General features: G+C 40.6%; 1 protein-coding gene across 1 annotated transcript in view; it reads right to left on the reverse strand.

Annotated features, from left to right (window-relative positions):
- The window catches only part of LOC134290210 (furin-like protease 1), a 132538-nt gene that overhangs the window by 54923 nt on the left and 52446 nt on the right, over positions 1-25169 (reverse strand). Inside the window, exons 10-11 of the mRNA XM_062857281.1 lie at positions 19934-20112; positions 891-981 (exon numbers count right to left, since the gene is read on the reverse strand). Coding sequence (XP_062713265.1) covers positions 891-981; positions 19934-20112 — 270 coding nt within the window. The remainder of the gene's footprint in view (positions 1-890; positions 982-19933; positions 20113-25169) is intronic.

A 25169-nucleotide genomic window follows, 5' to 3' on the forward strand; every position in this document is an offset into this window, starting at 1 on the left:
CCGTTCCACCGCATTTCTCACACCACCGACGACGACGACGACGGCGACACAAACAACGACCGACAAACAACGCGTAGGTACGTATCATATTAATATATCAATATTTGCTGATTTTAATGTTCAACTCCACGAAAGGAATCATTGTTGTTGGCTTTTTTTTACAATTTAATTTGTGAGTTTTTTTGTATTGTTTTCCACCTTCGCGTAGAAGCTGTTTTCTTTTCGAATGCACGCTTTTCCCATTTTTTTGCCTCCTGAATCTCATTAAAATGTACAAAATGCATGAGTTGCTCAGATCGCTTTTTAAATTTAAATTTAATTAATGGTATCGTGAGTAATGTTTAATTAATTTGTTCCCCGCGTTCAGTGTGTATGGGTCTGTGTGTATGAGTAACCTTGTGGTGTGTGAGTGGAGTGTCTGTGGTGTCAGTTGATGGGTGAATGCAATATTATTTACGTTCGTGTTTTTTTTTTTAAATTTCCTAGAGGGTATAAAAATCCACTTCTCCCGCAGTTCTGTTATTTCGGTACTGTTGTTACGTAATTTGCGTTTGCTGTGTGTATTGTTGTTCTCCGGCCTACTCGTTTGTTTTCTGTTAATCTCGTCGTAGAAAATTTTACCTAAACGATTTGTTTTGTTTTCTCCACGATTTTGCGCAAGTCGCACACAATATCCGAGGTACGAGCGAATCAGTTTTCGACTTTTGTTTTCTTTCTTTTTACAGAACTTCCCAATTGTTTTATTTGGTTTTCGCTTAATTTTTCCTAGCTTTTAGTAGCGGTTTAATAGTTGTTCGGTTTTTGGAAATTCATTATTAATTACCTACTTTCGCTGATTAGCTTTACTTGCTTACGGTAGTTGGAAAGGAACAAAACGATCAAACACGAACCTATGCACAGGGCTCCGGAATAATTGGCGCACACCGAAGCCGTCACATCACTCGAGGCCGTTCGCTGGACGTCCACGTGGCTTTCGCCGATCTGAAATCATATCCAGAAAAAGAGAAAAAAATAAGAAATTTAATTAGGCTTAATAGAGCACATATTAGTCAGACCGCATCTATTGTTGTTCACAGCAGGGTGTATTAAGTGTTAAAAAGATATTTTGCTACTGATTTGTACGCAGAATCTCCTGGGCTCCATCACACTTACTTTCGTTCTACTTTGTATCTTTCTATATACATTCTTTCAATCGCTACATTTAAAACTAATGATTAATGTAAGTTATGTTATGATTTCAACCATCATTACAATACCCGAAACGGGTTGAATAAGTCGTTTCCCTTCATTAAAACTTCACAGCACAGAATAATCAATCTATCATATTAGGCCTACAAATAGGCAACCCGCGAATTGTGCTACATCATCTTCAAAGTAAATATCAAACGCACACTTTACGCTTATCAAAACGCCAAACCACGCACCGAACGTGAACCTCTGCCAAATGGCCACCATCACTCCGATTTTCGCATGTACTTGCGCTGGCACGGCCCCTCCCCACTTTGACCAGCAATCTCGCATGATATGCGCCATTGTCACCTAAAAATAGAAGATCACCAATTCTCACACACTGAAGATGCCTGTTAGTATGGCAGTTATCTCATTGAGTCCTTGTGTGAGTGTAGCTGATCTAGCGATGCTGGAGTGGCAACTGTGGTGACCTATCACTGAAACATCTAGATACCTTGGCACTTGAGTTGATATTCACATCTTTTGGGTAGTTCAAACTTTACAGTGTTGCATTCTAGGTTGCATCTGCATCAGTCAGTATGTGAGCGGGAGTGATAGCAAGTGGTTGGGCAAATTACGACGGGTTAAAACAAGTGTAAGGAGGCATTAAGAACTGGTTCCCGAATCGGATCTGGAGATCCGGGAGAGAATCAGAAACATCTGGAATCTACAGTACGGAGAACCCCACAGCAACTACGAGCAATCAATAAGGCTCTAGCTAAAAAATCTCATTGTATTCTGTAGTGGTTGTTCATTCTTCATTTTCCGCGGCTTGAATCACTATGGTCAACAACTGATCGCAAAGCTAACCATAAAATCAATCAACTTTTCCGAGTTTACCCGAAATATGATGTTTATTTGATGTGGCACCCCATATCGTAATGTACACAATCGATCCGCAGTTCATTATGGAAGTTCGTACCCGCATGACGACACTTTGAAAATTTATCAATGAAATGAACAGAATGCCAGCAGCCTCCCGAACAAAACCCGGTCCTAATATTTGCCCTACCATTATGGGCCTTTTCATTTGACGTCTTAAATCAGCTGATTGTTCGGGCGTTTTACAGTTCTTCTATGAAGATGACACGTTCTTGTTAGCAGCTGTTGTTCAAGCTTTGTAAACAAATGCATGCACGGATCTGTCACATGAAAAGGCCTATTGTGTGTTTCGCCGAACGCAAACACAAATACACAAAAAGCAAACAAGAAATTTGCGTTGATCCGTACAGTATACATCACAGAACACCAGGAGCAGCAGCACCACCACCACGAAACGAACCGGAAGTTCTCCCTGCCTGGTCAGTAATATTTACATATAAATAGAAAATCTGTGGCTCTCTCATTCCAACGCGCCGCCATCATCCATCCGCCCGACGGAGTAACGTTTTCATCTGTATTTACATATTAAATCATTTTCTTATCCTTGGAACTGGTTCCTTTCTGAATGGAAACAGACATTCCCATTTCCTGGTCCTGAGAAAACAGTCTGGCTCTAGGTCTGGCTGGTGTGCATTTCAACAATGATGATATACCAAAATTGATGATATCCGACTAAATTACCATTTGTTTGACCTGGCGGTCTCTTTCGATTATTGTTTGGTTATCGAAACACCGACTACTATCAGTAAACAGCAAACAACTATCTCGATACAGCAAGTTACGAAGGTCATAACAGTTAAGCGTATTTTTTCATCTGTTTAGTCTTCGTTTTATGTTATGTAAACTGTTTCAATAATTCAACCATTACATTACATATACTTGTATGTGCACAAACAAACTTTTGTTTACGTTGCCGTTTACGTTAAACAAAAAGTGGACAAAAACTGTAAAACATGACAAAGTTTTATCTGTCGCATATTTTTTATTTCTGTTTTATCTAGGTAGTTAAAGCTAGAAATCAAAAGATAAAGAGTAGTTCTTTCAAATGAGGAAAAACAATTGTTATTCTGTTGAGAATTCTAAGAGTTCTGGAGAGCCAAAGTTGAGCCATTTGTATGGAGATTTCACGTTTTTGCGCTCCGTCCCGAAAGGGATATATATCAATAATTCTATAATACATTCTGTTACGGACATTGAATTACAATACCATGGTTTTACAACAATACATTGTTGTACAGTGATAAACATTCGTTTAGCCGAGACCAAAAAAAGTGTCAGGAAACGCATACAAAAGATTTTATGATAAAACTTTTTTATCGTAGTGATAGTATATCTAGTACTGTTTTATAAAAATGTGATACATTAAACTTACATATACACTAGAGTGGGCTTGGAGAGTGGGTCATCGTTTATATGGAAAAATGAAAAATTCAATGGTATCCCGTCTGATCAAAGCTTTTTTGATCCCAATTTAGGTCCCAAATAAGTGTGCAAAATTTGGGCACGATCGGTTATGTCTACGTTTTGCGCATCGCGTTTGAAGTTTGTATGGGGTTTTACATGGGAAAACACACTTTTTAGCATTTCTCTCATAACAAGCTCGAATTTTTCTAAAACCGTGTAACCGTTAAAGTGAAAACATAGCCTAGAGTGTGCTGAAAAACTTTGTCGAAGACCGCGAAGTGATCTGATGCTTATGAAAAAAGTTATAGCGTTGGAATTGCTTGGCGAAACAGCATAATTTTGTTGCTATTGTTATTCGTTAAAACATAAACACATACATGCGCTTCGTTGGTTATAACTTTTTTCACAAGCATCGGATCGCTTTGCGGTCTTCAACAGAGTTTTTCAGAACATCCAAGGCTATCATTTTACAGTATCGGTTAAAAAAATTCAGACAAACTTTTTCAACTTATAAAGATAAAATAATATTTGAAATTGACAAGAAAATGTGCATTATCCAGTGATAACATTCTCTTCCACCCTCGGATATCGGTAGTCAAAGAGATGAGTTTGGTGTGCAACTATGTAGAATGCCGTCGCAATCGGGAGTCCTATTTCTGGCGCATGATCCGGCGATGTTCAGTGATGATGCGCGACGGAGGTGAAAGCAAATGCATGACAGCACCACGTTGGGTTTGTTTCGAGCTGGGATTAAAGGATGAATTTTTGAGAATGCTTCAAGAATGTTGGATTTGATTATCCGTTGAATCGGGTGAGATCTTTCTGATTATTTTTTATTGAAGTACTTATAATATTTTCTTTGTTAAACTTGACCATGCAATTGGGAGAGATCAGTAGTGTTTTTCGTTTCAGAGAGCGAGTTTAGGCGCTTAAGCCTAGGCATTAGGGCCAGGACACGGACCAAATACCTGTGTTCCATCCCAGGACTCCAAGGACAAAGGGGTGACATTAACCTTCTTAGCAACGTCACCCCCACCGATTTTTCATGTAGTTAGCTTTCTATACAAAACTGAGCGGTTGGTACGAGATGTCCCCGTTTAATGGTTTTATTGTAAAATCAATAACACTACACAGTAGGCCTGGCCGCTTTAATACTTGTAATGCATTTTCGATGTACTGCAAGCATTAATAATGACAAGAAAAATGGTAGAAGTAGTCGATTCTACCATTTTCCAGGATTCTTTCAATGAATGGCTGTGTATGTGTAGACTAGACTAGACTAGACTAGACAAACTTTTTCAACTTATGGCTAAAATGCAACAAAGTATGTTTTCCCATACAAAATCCCATACAAATTTCAATTGCAATGCGCAAAGTGTAGACGCAACCGATCGTGCTCAAATTTTGCACAGATACTCAGGACCCGAAACGGAACCAAAAAAGCTTTGGTCTGAGAGAACGGTTCCGATGACCCACACTAATATACACTGATACAAAACCGAGGGTAAAAACTCTTCAAATGTCATTTTTTGCCTAGACATTCGTTTAGCCGAGGTAAATGAAAAATTGGTTTTCAATAGATTTTTTGCAATTTCGTGAGTATATTTCGAGGATATACTCCAAGGCATTTAGTTTATGACGTGTTAGCAAGATAATTGACCTTAAAAGTTATTTATTAGTGAAATTCAGAGAAATGTTATAAAAAAATGTCCCGATAAGGAGTAGCGACGATAAACAAATTTATTTAAGAAAAATGATTTCTGTAAGCACTCAAACGTAAGCTAGATTAGCAGTTTTGAAAATGTGGCACAGAATTATTGTTAGAAATGTTCAAATTATTGCATAAAATGTCATGAAAAAATTAAGTATATTAGTTTTTGATTGGTTAAACTTTAAAATGGGATTGATAAAAGCTAAAATAAATAGGTCTGCATTGAAATAAAGACGTGCCCTAATGCCTGTGGAGTATACGTGTTTGATACTAGCATTACTAAATGAGATAGAAGACTGCAAAGTGAAAGAACTGCAAGAATTGTCAGATTTTTTGTACCCTGTTTATTCAAAAGCAGATGCTCATACAAAAAATGCAAGATATGGTCAAACAATTGGCTCATTTCATTATATCTGAAGAAATATATTATAAATGAGTCTTAGATGGGCTATATGGGGCCCATATAGCCGAGGCGGTAAACGCGCGGGTATTCAGCATGACCATGCTGAGGGTGACGGGTTCGATTCCTGGTCGGTCCAGGATCTTTTCGTAAAGGAAATTTCCTTGACTTCCTTGGGCATAGAGTATCTTCGTGCCTGCCACATGATATACACATGCAAAATGGTCATTGGCAGAGGAAGCTCTCAGTTAATAACTGTGGAAGTGCTCATAGAACACTGAAGCTGAGAAGCAGGCTTTGTCCCAATGAGGACGTTACGCCAAGAAGAAAGAAGAAAAGAAAAAGAGTCTTAGATGTGAACCACATTCATTTTTAACATGATTTATTTGAAAATAATGTCTACATTATGAAACAAGTAGTTCATGCTAGAAATTTGAATACTTTCGGTGCCATTTTTCGAAATATGTGCCGTCCAATGTATGTTATTTCAGCCAGAATAGAGTCTAGAGATTTTTTGGGAGCTATTAGAAGACGTAATAGTAGTAAACGCTGTCATTTATGCAAGTGAAACCATCATATTTCATCAAAACAATACTTAAATACGTGATTTTTTGATGGTTTGCGTTATTTTTTTCTGTTAAAACATTGTTTTTCGTAAATTTTCAACCTGCTTTGGTCATGAAACTTTCATTAGATTCTTTTGAAACACTTCCGATAAAAATAACTACATCAAATCTCAATTTGGAAACATTTACAATATTATGACATATTTATATGAGATGCATGCAAAATTAATATGGCAACACTTCCAAAAACGATCTAATTAATGATTTACAAGTCGATCTATAATGCAGATCACCATACAAAATGACTTTGTTGGATATTTTTCGAAATTTGATAGTTTTTTATTATGGAATCCTAAAAACTGTACAATTCGGCTAAACGAATGTCTAGGCAAAAAATGACATTTGAAGGGTTTTTACCCTCGTTTTAGTTTCAGTGTATATGTAAGTGTGATGTATCACATTTTTATAAAACAGTACTAGATATACTATCACTACGATAAAAAAGTTTTATAATAAAATCTTTTTTGAAAATTTTTTAGCCTCGGCTAAACGAATGTCTATCACTGTATACAATGTTCAAACAATATCAAAACAATAAAACGTATGGTTTGTGCTTCAGATTTGTTCGAGAAAAAAAAATCGATTTTTTTATTGTTACGATACTTATCAACCTGTACATAATACAGTGGTTTTTCGATTTTGTCACGGTTCTATTTAATCACGCTCCATTATATCACACTCGATTTTAGCACGCTATTTTTTTCGATTATATCACGCTATGATAATCGATACAAATATTGCTAAGCACATATTCCAAACTATATTGGATACATGAATCGTCATAAGTGACATATTTTGCACATTAATATACGATTACAGTGCCATTGGTGATAGGCCGGACACAGGATTCGATTATCTAGAGTCACATTCCCATGCTTTGCTCTGCATCTAGTCCGGTCTGTATGCGACAATTCCACGCATTACGTTTTCCATCACGCGTCTCCAGTTAGTCTTTCTGAATAAGGTTTTGGATCACCTATTCAGAGACGGCGGGTTCGATTCCCATTCCGGTCAGGAACTTTTCTAGACTTTCCTATGCATAGTATATAATTGTACTTGCCCCACAATATACAAATTCATACAATGGCAGGCAAAGAAAGCCCTTCAATTAAAAACTATCATGGTAGTACTCAAAGAACACTAAGTTGAAGAGAGGCAGTCCAAGTTCCATTGGGAACGTAGAGTCACAAAGAAGAAGTAGAAGAAGAAAAGGCGTTTTCCGTTAGAATCTAACTTTGGTTCCATTTTTTTGTATTTTATTTATTAACGAGCTTTTTAACCCGGGGCTCGTTCATGTCGGGACCCACAGTTACACTTCACTTCCAAAGGAATAACTAGCATTTTGTAAATTTATCGGCTTTTAAAAGTTGATATGCTGTTCAATTAATGCCAACCAGCATATCGAACGATCAGAAATTAAAGACAGAACATTCAAACTTCGTGACAATTGTACAACAAAGCGAAACGCGGCAACATCACAAAAATTTCAAATTTTGATTTTTCAACCAGAAATTCCCAACCTTCTGGAAACACTTTTGAAAATGTTAAGTACTCGACGATAAATTTAAGCAATCACCTTTATTTTGCTGTGAAAAAATTGGAAACATATGGAAACATCGTTCCATGAAGTTCAAAAACCATGGTGTAGAAGTGCAAATAATACCTCCATTGTTTGATCTTAGTTACAGAGTCATCAAAAATAATTACATACAAGAATATGTATTAGACTTCCATTACCGAGTTTGTTATTTTGTGCGTTTTGTTTGATTTTTTTTGTGTGCAAGTGTATTTTGATTAATAAACGCCTTCGGAAAAAAAGATGTTTCAATTATATCACGCTCCAATATATCACGCGAAAATTTTTTTCATTCGTGATATAATCGAAAAAGTACTGTATTGCAAAATGCTTATTTACGATACATTGTATGGTGGACAGCCATACATTATATAGTTTTTGTGTTGTCTTCTGTGTGGTATCCACAATAAAATGTGTTGTAATGTAACAACAATACAATTAAATGTATTTGCACAGACAAACAGACGTAACTCTTAGAGGAAATTCATCAAAAACTCTTGCCCGGTGTCATTTTCATGAGCATACTGCCACCTTTTGGTAGAACTGCGCGCGACACTGTCGGCCATGATGGATTTGAATTTGACGTTTTGCTGACACGCACACTACTACACAAATTGCCTGTAATTTTCGTTTGCATCATTCAGCAACGTGTACACTGGTAAACGTCAGTGCGATCGAACACTAGCGCATCTGGTGGAACGATTGCGCAAAGCAAATGAAATTTGAATTGATCGTTAAATGCATGTGCCAAGCCGTTTTGAAGAGTGTTACGTCTTTTTGTCTGTGGTATTTGTATTTGACTTTTTTCCGGAATTCATCTCCTGTTTTTTAACAATAAAAGCATTTTTTCAACCACCACATGTTTATGCTTTTATAAACACTTAGATAGAAAATAACGGACTACGGTAAAATTTTACCGTAATCTTAGCAGCTGAATGTATCATGAAGAGTTCGGAAACCACCGAACGTTCCGTGTGTCTTAGAAATATTCATCTGTAAAAACTTCCTACCAAAGCGTTCAGTGCTTTTACAAACATCTACACTGCAAAGTCACGGAACGTACAGTAAATTTTACAAATAGCACTTCACAGATTTGCGGTGATTCTTTTTTTGTTTAGAGCAAAAGTGTCAGTGACTGAGAATACTGAATTAAACGGAGATTTTATGAGAAAACAACCTTTTTTTGAGATTCCTCCAGGGTTCTTTCGGGAATCCTACAGGAACTTCTTGTGGAATTCCTTCGGTACCTCCTTCTGAGATTTCTCCGGGAACTCCGTCCGACATTCTTTTAAAAACTGCTTCCGGGTATTTTTTTTTCAGGAATGCCATCCCCGATTCCCCTACAAATTATTTTCTGGATTCTTTTAGGACTTTATTTCTGGATTTCCTACACAATCCTGGAATACTTCCAGATGATTCTGAGATGGAAATCCGTCAGGAAATCATTACAGAATGCCTCCAGGAGTTTTTTTTTGTGGTATTCTTTATGGAATTACCCAACGAGTTCCTTATGAAGCCCTTGCAGGCGCTAGACATATTTCATAAGGAATCAGCTTTGTGAAAAAAGTTTCATGGAGTTCTTTCTCGATTTGTTCCAACACTCCCTTCCGGGATTCCATTTTTCCAGGAAGTCCTTCTGAAAATCTGAGAAGAAACTTCTGAAGTCATTCTGAAAGAAAATATAAGGCGTAACCCGGAGGAGTTTCTAAGGAATCTCGGAAACAAATCGACAATGATTTTTCATAAGGGCCTAACTGACTTGATCGATTTCTCTTCGTCGACTCTCTCTTTCGCTAATAACTTGACCAAAATAAACAAAACCATTATTCTTTTTGTTTCTATAGCAACATGTAGTCGTTTTCTTCGCATTTCAATCAAAAAATCTTTGGAAAACTCAATACACATTCTGTGATAACACAAAGAGAGGATCGATGAAGAGAACTCGAAAATATCAGTTAGGCCCAAATGAAAAATCAGTATCGAAATCATGCTTGATTTGGCCTTCGTAAAGAACAGCAGCGAAGTTGAACTGATTGAAGTGCCATCGCCGATTTTATCTTGTGACCGTCACCATAAACCATTTGTCCTGCGCTTGACCACGCATAGTATCAACGATAGTTTCGACGGAACTTCAGACATTCATGACCTCGACTTTAACCGGTGTAATTATGACGCAGTCATGGACAATCTTCATTTGACGAATTGGGACGAAGTTCTTACCGGTGACAACGTCAACGAAGCAGTCGATAAGTTCTACTCTCTGCTTTTTGACATCATCAGCAGACACACTCCGCTCCGCAGACCCTTTCGGTATTCAAATAGTCAGCCGTGGTGGACTGCCGAACTACGACATCGCCGCAATGTTCTCCGGAAAGTTCGTCGCTGCTTTATGCATCAGAAGTGACGATAACAGGATCCTTCTTCGTAGCCTCGAGACGGAGTATAACGAGTGCTTATCTTCTTCGTTCCGTGAGTATATCTTTCGCATTGAAGATGAGGTGAAAACGAATCCTACCTACTTCTGGCGTTTCTTCAAAAGTAGAAAGGGTTCACAATCGATTCCTTCGGAGGTTGCTTTCGGCGATAGAACCAGTCACGACGCCGTAGGATCAGTGGAGCTTTTCGCCGATTATTTCAAATCCGTTTATAATGCAGTCCCTCCTCCGGATTCGCCAGGACTGTTGAATTCTCTGCCATCGCATAATATTCATCTTCCGCTCCTCACATTCACTACAGCTGACGTCATAAGTGCTTTAAACTCTGTGGATCCGTCCAAAGGTCCTGGACCGGATAAATTGCCTCCAGCTTTCATTCAACGATGCGCTAATGAACTTGGACCACCCATTTGCCGATTATTTTACTTGTCGCTATCGTCAGCTGTCTTTCCGGATGTCTGGAAGCTCTCTGCAGTCACGCCCATCCACAAAGCTGGAAATATTCATGACGTTTCAAACTATAGGCCGATTTCCATTCTTTGTTGCTTAGCCAAGACATTGGAACTAATGGTGCACGAGAAAATGTACATAGCTGCAAAACCTCTAATATCGCAGTACCAACGTGGGTTTGTGAAAAACAGGTCCACTACTACAAATCTCATGGTATATGCAAGTGCGCTAAACTCAAGCATGGAAAAACGCTGCCAAGTGGATGGTATCTACGTAGACTTTGCCAAAGCTTTTGATAAAGTCCCCCACGAACTAACGTTAAAGAAACTCGAGCGACTTGGTTTTCCAAACTGGTTGGTGAAGTGGCTAGGTTCGTACTTGCATGAACGGTTTGCCTACGTAAAACTGAGATTTGCTAAGTCCGCCTCTTTTGGAACTCCATCTGGCGTGCCGTAAGGGAGTCATCTTGGTCCCCTTATCTTTATTATTTTTATTAACGACCTGAGCCAAAAACTGAATTCACATCACCTCCTGTATGCAGACGATCTAAAAATCTACCGTATCATCAGCTCTACTCTTGATTGTACCGCCTTGCAACAAGACATTGAAGCTATACAAGACTGGTGTGTTTTGAACGGTATGGAGATGAACGCGTCGAAGTATAAAGTAATAAGCTTTAAATTTTCGCTACACAGCAAACGGTATCGGCATCGAACGTGTTTCGTCCATGAATGACCTGGGAGTGACGATAGATAGTAAGCTTGATTTCAACGAGCACATCACGATGACTACTGCCAAGGCCTTCGCAGTGTTGGGCTTCATCCGCCGGAACGCGATTGAGTTCCGTGACGTGTACGCATTGAAGACTGTCTATTGCTTTTTTGTTCGTAGTCTTCTAGAATACGCGGTTCAAATATGGGCACCATAGAGTGCAGCGTTGCTTTTTGCGCTTTGCTTTACGAAGACTTCCTTGGAATGATCCAATGAGGCTGCCCCCTTACGAGCACCGATGTGAGCTGATCAAGCTTGAAAATTTACAAGCGCGCCGAGTATTCTTTCGGAGAATGTTCGCTTACGACATTTTATGTAATCGAGTCGACTGCCCTGATCTACTACAACAAGCTAGCTTCCTCGTTCCTGTGCGTCGTACCCATTCTCGTTCATTGTTCTTGGTCAATAGGCATCGTACCGTGTTTGGTCAGAATCATCCTTTAGAAGTGTGTTTTAATCTGTTAAATGTCAGTGATTTCGATTTTAATGTTAGCAGAGATAGATTTAAAACTAGTATTAAAAACGTACATGTTTAGTCTTAGTTTACTCAGTCTGTACAGCGTATGCTGAAGATGTAGTTAATAAATAAATATTATGCATAATTAATTAACTACCGATATTTGCAGCTAAGCTAAGCGAATGAATGTTTTACTTGATTCCAAAATCTGTGATTTTCAAATTGACAAATTGAAGAAAAATTTGCGAAAAAAAATATACGTGCTCTCGAAGCTTTTCCATTTATCGCACGATCTCTTCGACATTGTTGTCGAGTAAAGGTGTGCAGACTTCCTTCTTCTTCTTCTTTTCTGGTTGCGGTCATCAGCTGTCAGCCGCTGGTGTGTAGGGCTAGTTGCGATGACTATATGCCCTGTGCAGACTTCCAACACACAAAACAATGCGCTTTCGCTAGGCTTTACATGTACAATATTGTGGGATTCTTGGCCGTACGGCTAGAGGCGCCAGTGTTTTGGATGGACATGTAATTCATCCGAAAGAAGTGCGGTCTGCGAAAGGGAGATAGCGTCGCAATTTCAAATCGAATTAAATTCTAATTCAGAGTATTCACTACATCCTCGGGTCTTCTTGTGGTCCTATATAAACGCTAGACAGGTGCGTGGATAGGAGTCGTGAGTTCGAGTCTCACCAAATTCCGCAAATTTTACTTTAATTTACCCATTTTGTTCTCTCTACTCTAGCATGTAGTATTTCAAAAGCTAAGATTTTGGAAATCATGAGGATTGACGAAACTCCTGGAGAAATACTGGAAGGATCCTTGAAGTCCCAGAAGAAATCTCAAAAGAAATGTCAAAATAAATCCTAGAAGAGTCCCAGTGGGAACTTATGAAGGAATCCCAAGAAGAATCTCTTATGAAGCTCCCATAGAAATCACAGAAGGAGCTCTTAGTGAAGTCCTGGAATAAATTTCAGGACACATCACGAGGGGACTGCCCCAAGAAATCCTAGTAAAACACCTAGATGAATCTCGAAACAAATTCCTCGAAATATTTCTGAAGGAAATTCTGGAGAAATCAAGGAACTTTTGGATAAATCTCACAACTTCGAAAGGAATTCCTGGTGAAATTCCATAGGGATCTGCTGGAGAGATGCCACCAGTAAACTCGGCATTTTGAATTCAGTGAACTATCCATGGGAAGCTGACGATGTTTTTTTGAGCCCGAAACTTCAAAGACTTTGGAACTGACGAGATGCATGTTAACCTTCCGTAACTCGCGCGGTTGACAACCTGCGTCAGCACCACGCTAATGCTGAGTACAAAAAGCGAGATTTTTTTCAACGTGTTGTACAAAATACAACAGCGCGATCGCTCGAGGGTTAAGAAACTCTTAGTATAAGTACTGATGTAATTTCCAATGGAAATCCAAAGGATCTTTAAAGCAATTTTAGAAAAAAATATCTCAGGTAAGACATGTTTTGGAAATTCATTGAGGCGTTACTAGAAAAATTCCAGCCTAAACTCTGGACGTAATTTCCATGAAAGATATGCTAGACTTTAGAGTACATTTTGTAACAGTTAAAGAAGAATTCTTGGCACGGTAAAGGCTGGGTAAAGTCATACCATTTGGGCAGGTGTACCTATTTTGAGCACTTGCCGCTATAACAAAGTCAATTTTAAACCTAATACATACCTTGATTTTTGGCACAAGGTGAGATACGCACAATGTGCCCAGCAATTCATACCCCTACCTTCGCATGGCACCGGCCGGGCTGCGAGTAGCCTTAGGGAACATCTGCGAGCCTGAGCGTCTGTTTTCCAGGAGAAGCGGCTTACGATAGCGCCTGTTCCCTATGTTAGGGGCGGCTGATCGACGTCAAAGTGCCAGGGAAGGACTCTATACTGCAATAGAGTCCTGGTGTCCAACCCAGCAAGCCAGCCGTAAAAAGAATTGCAACGGAAAATCATCAAAAAAATATCACAAACCAAGTCTAACGGCAACGACCCCAGCGAACAAATAGAAATTGCGATTGGAAACACGGTACGTGGAACAGCAGATCTCTCAACTTCATTGGCAGGGCGCTGCATACTCCTCGATCTACTGATTGCATCGTAGTGCTGCAAGAAGTGTGTTGGACTGGATCCATGGTGCGAACGTTTAGAGGTAATCATCTACTAGAATTGCGGGAACATACACGAGCTGCACACAGGTTTCACCGTAATGAGTGCAGAAGCGCGTGATCGGTTGATGGCCTATCGACGAAAGAATGTGCAGGTTGAGAATCAAGGGCCGATTCTTCAACTTCGGCATAATAAACGTGCACAGTCCTCCCTACGGAATGATGACAAAGACGCATTTTACGCGCAGCTCGAACGCGAGTACGACCGCTGCCCAAGCCACGACGTCAAGATAATCATAGGAGATTTGAACGCTCAGGTAGGCCAGGAGATTCAGACCGACGATTGGAAAGTTAGGCGCCCACTAGCTGACGAACGAAAATGGCCTACGCCGCATCGATTTCGCCGCCTCCAAGAACATAGCCATTCGTAGCACCTTTTTCCAACACAGCCTCGCATATCGTTACACCTAGAGATCACCACAGCAGACGGAATCGCAAATCGACCACGTTCTGATTGACGGACGACACTTCTCTGACATTATCGACGTCAGGACATATCGTGGCGCCAACATCGACTTCGACCACTACCAAGTGATGATCAAACTGCGCCCAAAACTCTTCGTCATCAGCAATGTACGGTATCGGCGACCGCGACGGTACAACCTAGAGCGACTCAAACAACCGGATGTCGCCTCAGCATACGCGCAGAATCTCGAGGCCGTGTTACCAGACGAGGGCGAGCTCGATGTGGCTTCTCGAGAGGACTGCTGGAGTTACAATGACAGCAGCCATCAACGACGCAGCCGAGAATACCATCGAGTACGTGGAACAGAATCGACGGAACGAATGGTTCGACGAAGAGTGCAGAACGGTTTTGGAGAAGAAGAACGCAGTGCGGGCGGTAGTGCTGCAGCAAGGGACTCGACAGAAAGTGAAACGTTACAAACAGGCGGAAGCAGCAGACCCACCTCTTTCGGGAGATGTTCCCAACAAACACGGAAGTTCTATCAGAAGCTCAACGCATCCCGCAACGGCTTCATACCGCGAGCCGAAATATGCAGGGATAAAGATGGAGGCCTGTTGACGGACTGACGTGAGGTGATCGAAAGGTGATCAGCACCTGAATGGCGTGGAGATCGTAGGCACGGGAGACCACGGCACTGGAGGAAACGACGACGCCAGTGCAGCGGAGGATGGAAATGAACCAACTGCCACGCTGAGGGATGCCATTCACCAGCTCAAAACCAAACAAGCAGCTGGTAAGGATGGTATCGCAGCTGAACTCAACAAGATGGGCCCAGAAAAGTTGGCCACCTGTCTGCATCGGCTGATAGTCAGGATCTGGGAAACCGAACAGCTACCGGAGGAATAGAAGGAAGGGGTAATCTGCCAAATTCACAAGAAAACCGACCATTTGGAATGTGAGAACTTCAGAGCGATCACCATTTTGAATGCTGCCTACAAAGTGCTATCTCAGATCATCTTCCGTTGTCTGTCACCTAAAACGTATGAGTTCGTGGAAAGTTACCAAGGACGGCCGGTCGACAACGGACCAGATCTTCTGCGTATGGAAAATCCTCCAGAAATGCCGTGAATACCAGGTCCCAACGCATCATCTGTTCATCAACCTCAAAGCGGCATACGTCAGTATTGACCGCACAGAGCTATGGAGAATCATAAACGAAAGCGCCTTTCCTGGGAAGCTGACTAGACTAATTAAAGCAACGATGGACAGTGTGCAAAACTGCGTAAGGGTTTCGGGTGAACTATCCAGTTCATTCGAATCTCGCCGGGGACTGCGACAAGGTGACGGACTTTCATGCCTACTCTTCAACATCGCTCTGGAAGGTGTGATGCGACGACCCGGGCTCAACATCGGGGGTTCGATTTTCACAAAATCCGGACAATTTGTGTGCTTTGCGGATGACATGGACATTATTGCCAGAACATTTAGAACGGTGGCAGAGCTGTATACCCGCCTGAAACGCGAAGCATCAAAGGTCGGACTGGTGGTGAATGCCTCAAAAACAAAGTACATGCTGGTAGGCGGAACCGAACACGACCGGATCCGTCTGGGTAGTAAATTTACGATAGACGGGGATATCTTCGAGGTGGTGGAGGAATTCGTATAACTCGGATCCTTACTGACGGCTGACAACAAATCGAGTCGTGAAATTCGAAGGCGCATCATCAGCGGAAGTCGGGCCTAGTACGGGCTTCAAAAGAAGCTGCGGTCTAAAAAGATTCACCCACGCACCAAATGCACCATGTACAAACCATGTAAGACCAGTGGTCCTCTACGGACACGAAATATGGTTATGCTCTAGGAGGACCTGCAAGCACTCGGAGTTTTCGATCGACGCGTGCTAAGGAAGATTTTCGGCGATGTGCAGGAGAACGGTATGTGGTGAAGAAGGATGAACCACGAGCTAGCTGCACTTTGCGGCGTACGTAGCATCCAGAAAGTTGATGGAATATTTCCAGCACTGATTCAAAATGGAGAAGCGGTGTTGGTTCCACCACTAATTGAGATGTTCAAGGCTAGTTTAAGATTGAATTACGTTCCATCAAAATGGAGAATTGTAAAAGTTATCTTTATACCAAAAAAGGGGAAGCGTGACAAGACGCATCCCAAAGCATACAGGCCAATTAGTCTTTCTTCAGTTTTGTTGAAGACTATGGAAAAGGTTTTGAAGGATTTTATCAATTCTTCTTACAACAAAGACCATCCCCTATCTGACTTCCAGTTTGCTTATCAATCTGGTAAGTCAACGATTACGGCACTTCATTCGCTAGTAACAAAGTTGGAAAAAACGTTTTTTTTTAGTTCTTATTTTTGTGTATTTTAACTTAAATGCAGTGGAAAAAACGTTTTCTGCAAAAGAAATAGCTCTATCCGCCTTTTTAGACATAGAAGGAGCATTTGATAATGCCTCCTATTCATCTATGAAGCGTGCCATGGAGAACAAAAACTTCGACCAATGTATCATACATTGGATTTATACTGTGCTTGCAAAAAGAAAAATCACCTCTGAGCTGGGAAGTTCTTCTATAACAGTCAGGGCAACGAAAGGTTGCCCTCAAGGAGGATTCCTCAGACCACTAATGTGGTCTTTGGTTGTAGACGATCTTCTAAGAAGCTTGAAGGAAAAAGGTTTCGAAGTTGTGGGCTTTGCAGACGATATAGTCATAATAGTGAGAGAAAAGTATGACGAAACTGTTTCGGAAAGAATGCAAAGGGCTCTAAACTATACACATTCATGGTGTATTAAGGAGGGCCTTAGCATCAACCCGTCAAAAGTCGTAATTGTCCCTTTCACTAGGAGAAGGAAGATCAACCTAAAAGCTTTTCGGCTTGGAGGGATACAAATTCATCCTAGTGATCGAGTCAAATACTTAGGTTTGATACTGGATGCTAAACTGAACTGGAATGCTCAAATTGAGTCCGTGATCGGTAAGGCAACAAGTGCGTTCTGGTTATGCTCCAAAACTATTGGCAGGAAGTGGGGCTTGAAACCAAAAATGGTAATGTGGATTTATACTGCCATAATCCGCCCAAAAGTGAGGTATGCTTCGTTTGTCTGGTGGCCAAAAACAAAAGAGGTAACCACGCAATCAAAGCTTGCGAAAATTCAACGTCTTGCGTCCATTGCTGTTACAGGAGCGATGCGAAGCACACCATCAAAAGCTTCAGATGCGATTCTCAATCTGCTACCTTTGCACGAGTACGTGCAATTAGAAGCAGAAAAGGAATTGCTGAGACTTGAACGAGTTGAAAAGTTTATGCCAGGTGATCTTGTAGGTCACCTGAGCATTTAACAATACTTTCAAAATAGGCCAGTAATGAAAATGATTAAAGACTGGATGAAACCTGTGGAAAACCATGATGTTCCTTACAAGTTGCACGAAACAACTCGTGCAGATTGGGAAGTCGGAGGTCCCACTGTTCGTCAAGGGTCAATCAAATTCTATACAGATGGCTCAAAAGTTGGAATAAAAACGGGAGCAGGAATCTATGGCCCTGGAATACAAATTTCAGTGGCGATGGGACACTATCCTACGGTGTTTCAAGCAGAGATTCTTGCTATTTTGAAATGCGCAAATATCTGCTTTGAGAGAAAATACAGATATGCAAATATTTGTATTTTCTCAGATAGTCAAGCTGCACTAAAAGCATTGTGCGCTTACAAATGTACTTCAAAGCTTGTCTGGGAATGCATTCTTTCACTGCGCAGGCTGTGCCAAGGGAATTCAGTAAACTTATACTGGGTTCCAGGTCACTGTGGCATTGAAGGGAATGAATTGGCAGACGAGCTTGCTAAAAGTGGTTCCAATTTACAGTTTGCCGGGCCAGAACCATTCTGTGGTATATCAAACTGTACACTTAAAATGGACCTGAAACGCTGGGCTGAGCAGAGGGTGATATCCAATTGGATGGACGTCAAAAATTGCAATCAGTCAAAACGATTTATAACACCAAATGCTTATAAAACCAAAAAGCTCTTAGAGCTCAACAAGAGAGCTCTATGTACATACACTGGCCTAGTAACTGGACACTGCCCGAGCAGGTATCACTTGAAAAATATTGGCCATATTCAGAGTGATATCTGTCGTTTCTGTAATACGGAACGTGAAACCTCGGAACATCTGCTTTGCAGTTGTGGTGCTTTATACACGCGCAGGCAAAGATTTCTAAATAGTGGTTGCTTGCAACCCAGTGAGATCTGGTCTGAAAAACCTGGGAAGGTCTTGGAGTTTATCAATTCCATTGCACCTGCCTGGGAGACGACGCGTCGTGGCAGTAGCTGATTACTTGACACATGGTAATTAGCTGGCTAGATGCGAATATCAAAACGGGACATGCCACAAAAGTTCAGCCTATTGGACGCAGTGGCTTAATTTCCCCAACAGGGGAGAAAAAAAAATCCAGAAAATGGCCAAAGCCGGAAGTATATGATGGATAGGGCATGTTGCAATAATGCCGGATAGCAACCCTGCAACCCTGGTGTTCGCGACAGATCCGGTTGGCATAAGAAGGCGTGGAGCGCAGAGAGCACGGTGGGCGGATCAGGTGGAGCGTGACTTGGCGAACATCGGGCATGACCGAGGATGGAGGACGGCAGCCACGAACGTGTATTATGGAGAAATATTGTTGATTCTGTTTTATCTTGAATTTGATGTAATACTAAATAAATGAATGAATGATCCTTCCTTATCTGCTCTGTAGCTTAGTAGGTTAAAGCGTCAGTCTAGCGAATACGGAATCGTGGGTTCAAATCCCACCAGAACGTGATTTTTCACAAATAATTCATGTTTTGATTTGTCGATTAACAACATTCCGAGCCTTCTAATTACATGTTTTCAGAATGTTTTAGACATACTGGTGAATCTGGTGAATGGCCGGTGTTGCGAAAAGTTCCTATGCGTTAGGCTCTTTGTGGAACTGGCAACCCTGAAACAATAACGACGTGCGCTACAGTGACTGCCTATTGATGAATTAGAACGATAGGGCAGTGCGTTTCAGTTCGTGATAAGAAGAACTATGAAAAGTCGTGTCGTGCACCGCTTTTAGGAGATTTGGCCGGAGAATTGATACTACAATGTAAAATGGTTTTGTATTATATGTTATTATATATCTAATAATGTTCAATAAATTGCAGTTATTGAAGCTGCTTGAAATAGAGTAGCTCTCAGTATGTTATCCTGCCTCCGAACCGCCACACGTCCTAACAGCCGGTAAAGGGCAACATATATAATTTTACAAAACAATCTGCTTTTTAATTATTTGTGGAGTGGAATTAAACTGAGATCATTACGCTGAAATTTCTTGTAGTTCTTCTTATGAAAACTTTTTTTATATTCCTATCAACTTACCTGTTGCATATTCCTCCACTGATCGCTGGTGATGCCATTGTCGAACTCCAGCGAGTTGTGTTCGATCTCACCGCCGTAGTTGCTATCACTGAAGCCGGGTTTCCCCAGTCGAACCGGATCATCCGGTTGGGCCGGCGTTTCCGTACCGTAGAAGATTAGATTCCAGTGCGTTATTTGAGCTAGATTGCAATAAAAAGAAAAAAAGTAAAATGAGTATCAATAAGAGTCAAAAGAAAACAAAAGAATTATCTAAGAATAATAATAGAAGTTCATCTACAAATGAAAAACATGAAACATCTACATAAACTACCAAAAGCAAGAAAGGCATAAAATGTACCACTAATGAAGAAACTAAAATTAGCAAACGGTAAACTTTGAAGCAGTACTTAAGAACTAAACAGCAGTCAGTCTGGCTGCAGCTAATTACCTAATGACGTTAATAGTCAAAAAGAAATTATGACAAACTTCCAGTTACCAACATCAGCCTTCATCGTCGACGGGCGCCTTAGTCCTTTACACTCCGCAGCAAAAAGAAAGGGGAAAAACTGGGAGACACAACAAACTAAATTGCATTCTTCGTCTACTGCGCTCCGCCACTACTACTGACTGTGCGACCAAACCGAGCGAAAGCGAAACTTTCGCGCACTGCACACACAAATCGAATTAAGACTCCCCTGCTGCTGTTGGCAAAACGGCGCGGCAACCAAGAATTGCTCTTAAGCAGAACATTATAGAAAACAACGCACAAACTTGAACTTGTGCACCGCCTGACGGCTCTGCTCAAAACGGTTCCGCAAGAAAAATGTGGAAATATTAAAAACTTTCAAACCGATTTGTGTGGTGTGGGCCTGGGCTGGGCACGCGACTTTCCGATGCAGTTTTGCAAGACAGAAAAAAAAACTCTAGCCAGAAACTGTCTCGTTTCTGGCTGGTGGTAAGCTGGAGCTTTTTGGAGCTTTGTTTCGGTTGCTGCGAGCAGATGTTAGCAGGATAACTTTTTTTCGTTCTTTCTTTCATTCTTGGGGAAACGATAAAATCTGCTTCCAAGCGGAAGGCACTCGGAGTTTTCTCAAAGAAGGAAACCGTCCCGTCGTCGTCCGTTTGAGGTGGAAGATTAAACTTTGGTTGCCACCACTAGCAGCGCCAGCGGTAGATGAAAGTGCCATTAGGGGCAAGGCGCTTTGTAGTTTGGTGAAAGTATTCATGTTTTTTATTCGCTTTACTATTTTGGCTTGTTTTCTAATGAATTTGGGCTACATGAGAGCTCTAGTCTTCATGGTTCGTTGGTCTCAAGTGGAATAAGTGTAGCTAAATTGCAGTACTTAACGAGATTACCTTGATACGGTAGGTAGAAATGACAACTTATGTGGATCGTTGGTTCAAGACAAACACAATGCGAAAGTTTTTTTTTTTTTACGGTCAGAAGAAAATGTTTTGACGCCCAAGGACGAAGAAAGTACTTTGAGATAGAAACCAACAAGCTTTCTGGTTTGGAGCAATTCAGAATGTAATTCAATTTCTGAAGAACAGCAAGATCATCGTGTGACCTGACTCATTATGAAAAGTGGAGAATAAGCATAATTGGAAGGTCGGACGGATGTGTTCGAAGATGGAATGAAAGTAAAACATCGACAAACACATAAGCGGCATAAGTACGCGTTTGGGGCTTTTCGGGCAGTGGATTCTATTTTGGGCACATAACTCAGCCTGGGCGCTATAGCTCAGCCATTTTTTACTAATAAAAATATTTTTAACATTATCATTTATCGTTTTAACAATGAAATTGACTAAGTTGAAGCAAATAGTGTCAAACATAGATCCCATGATGACCAATTTGCTTTCAAGAGTGCTTAAGAACCGTCATGAAACCAATATGGTTTTATTTTGGCCATATGTCGGCGTCCATAATTGCCCGATTGCTTCATATGAGGGGCCCCTAAAGCCACAGCTGTAAAGACGTGGGTATTGTGCATGACCATGGTGAGAGTGACGGGTTCGATTCCCGGTCGGTCCAGAAACTTTTGGTAAAAGAAGTTTTTTTGACTATCATAGAGTAGGCATAGAGAATATTCGTGCCTACCACACGGTACACATGCAAAATTATCTTTAACAGAGGAACCCAGGTTATTCAACCTTTAGTTGATTCGAGGTTCATTGAAAGACTGATTTAAGGCTTAATATGGGCTTTATCAGTAACAAATAAAAAAAAATTGTAGTGGTTGAAATTAAAAAAAACACTTTCGTAAGCCTATTTTCACCATTGCAGCTTTTCATTTTTAAAAGAGATGTAAAATATCTATAAACCAATCTATGGGAAAATTGGGAATTAAATTCGGACCTTCTGATTTATAGTCACTCACCTTAGCACCTACACCACACACACAACTGCATGCATATTCTCGAAAACGAGAGCATTACCTGTTGTGTCTTAATTATCAACGAAATAAGTTGAACTCTACGAAAACATTTCTCAGGTCAGCTTTCAAAAATTATTTGATCAAATGTTGAAAGACATGATTAGTTATGCATTTTGTTATTTAGCCATCTATGTATTAGGTTAAACAAGCCATGCTTCAGACCAATATCCAACTGTCATTTTGTTCAGCCACTATCACCATTGATCAGCCAATGATCAGCTAATATTCTCACTGTTCAGCATTCTTTGGAAGCTCTCAGTTAATAACTGTGGAAGTGCTCGTAAAACAGCTGAGACGCAGGCTTTATCCCAGTTAGGACGTTATGCCAATTTGTCCATCGAATACGTGTTTCAGCTGTGTACATGAATGTCAAAACGTTCAAACATGGCAAAAATCATAGTGCGTATTGATTGCATGCTTCTCCTTCTTCTTGGCGTAACGTCCCAACAGGGATAAAGTCTGCGCCTCAGCTGTTCTATAAGCACTTCCACAGTTATTAACTGAAAGCTTCCCAAGTAACAATGATGCTGAACAGTGAGAATATTAGCTGAATATTGGCTCGTTAATGGTGCCAGTGGCTGAACAAAATGATAGCAAAATATTGGTCTAAAGCTTGCTTAACCCTTTGGCTGAAACGACTGTATACATTCACACAATCAATAAAACAGAACACTGTCTTCGGCAAAGTTGTTGCAAATTGAGTCCTCTATTAAGGAAAAATGGGAATATTCGTAATTGAGACTTCACTGATAACCTAGAACATACTGAACACGCTAAAGTTTACACCGCGTTTACTGGACCAACCCACTGACTAAGGGGATTCAGGTGGCCAAAATCGAAAATTGACTTTCTTAAATTTGAGATTTAGCTTCGGTAGTTGAAAGTAGACCACTTGGACCAGTAAACCCTAGAATATTAGTATGCTAATCCCTATACTTATCGAGATATTGGCAGCAGAATGAGAGCATTGCCCATTTTTGATAAAACGAATGAAGTGTTCAACTTTACATATCATTGTCTTAAATGAAAAATGTCATACTTATAAAGTAGTTACTAAAAGCTTGCTTTTGAACCTTCCGAATGACGTATTAGACGTAGAAATGTTGATTGTAAAACTACAGGGGGTGGCTAAAATATTTGAGATAGGCAACTTTTTTTTCTCTCACAAAAAAGTTCAACATGCTGTAATTTTTCACAGAGTACCACAAATCTGGTCTTGGATCTCTCAGCAAAGCGTGTTTTTAAGAATTGGAACCCATTTGATGAATAGGAACAGAAATCCTTAAACGCCTAAAAGTATGCAATGCACTTGTAATTTCATGCTGTTTGAAACTGTCATGTTGAAACAACCTTGTCAACATGTTTTTCATATTTTTCAGGCATGAACCCTACGAATAGGAGCAAGACATTATGAAATTGACGAGAACATATTTTTGGCCACCTGTTTGTTTGGAGCCGCCCCATAGTGCAATCTGAAGTCTACTTGATATTGTGCGTTGCAAGAAAAACACAATTATGGCGACTACTTTTCAAGGCCTTCAATGATGGACAAAATTTAATCGCAGTGCAAATGCCACGCGCAGTCGCAGCAGTCATCATATCACCCGGACACGTGGCGACCTTTTTTCAAGAATTATCAAAGAGCGCTATGATGGAAAATTTGAAAACAGGTCTGTTCTCTTAGGCGACTGTCTCGCGCGTATCTCTGACTGCGGGTAAAAGTAGTCGCGAAAGTAGATTTTATTTTGATTCGTATAATATTATTATAAACCTTTGAAACATTCAGGGTCGTTCAAACTGTCCTATAATTAACCGTTATGTGGCCGGCAAACTTTTTGCTTTTTTCTACACCGTGTATTTTAAATGGGTGCTGGGTACCCGGGTACCCTGCCGGCCACATAAGGGTTAAGTCCTTCAAATCTACAAAAATAACTTTGTTTTTCACCATAAATAAAAGAATTGCATAATCTGCTGGGATTCGTGAAGCTCTTGAAGTCTCAAATGTCATTTAGAGACACTATAGGGATATTCTAGGTCAGCCAAACTAACTTGGAGTTTGGGACTTCAGGTCTATATACTCGTAACAGTGGCCATATCTGCTGTACTGAGTATCATTGCATAATCAATCGTGGCTACTGGACCAACTTGAATTATACTATATATTGTTATCAGGGGCCTACATCGTCGAAACCAAAACATGACGCTGAAAGCGAGCGCCCATCAGCATCGGACGGACGCCGATGACGGGAACATTCAAAACAACATGCATGTGCTTCGCTTCATCCGCCCTTCTTGTCACTTTCTTCGACACAACGACGGGTGGCGGCTCATTTTCACACCGACTGGGATTCAATTGAAATTTTCAAATTATCTTAAATGTATGTTTGCTTAATATTTTTATGTGTAATAAACTATTTCAGTAAAATATGCATAGCATACATTAACATTACACAGATTTGCCGGTTGTTACACTCATTAAATGAGTTATAACAGCGAAATTCAATCGATGTCGAACAAGCGTGCGTGAGCTTGTGAGTGCGAAACAAAGTGGCATCTGCGACGACGCAGCACCGTCGGTTCATCGGTGACGATGACAGTCGGGCTGAGCGACGACGACGGCGCCTTGTTTCCATTGACGATTGAAAACATTGTTTACAAACTTCGTCTGAAAATTTCAATTGAAATTGAAAATGTAGGGCCCTGATTGTTATGAACCTCTGGGACATTAAGGGACAGTGACAGTTTTTTATCTTTATTATCGAGACTTTCAGCCCAAGGCTAGTTCGTCTCCGTACAGTAACTGTAGTTATTCTCACAAT

Source organism: Aedes albopictus, chromosome 3 (genome assembly GCF_035046485.1).
Source record: "Aedes albopictus strain Foshan chromosome 3, AalbF5, whole genome shotgun sequence".
In the NCBI taxonomy this organism is placed as follows: domain Eukaryota; kingdom Metazoa; phylum Arthropoda; class Insecta; order Diptera; family Culicidae; genus Aedes; species Aedes albopictus.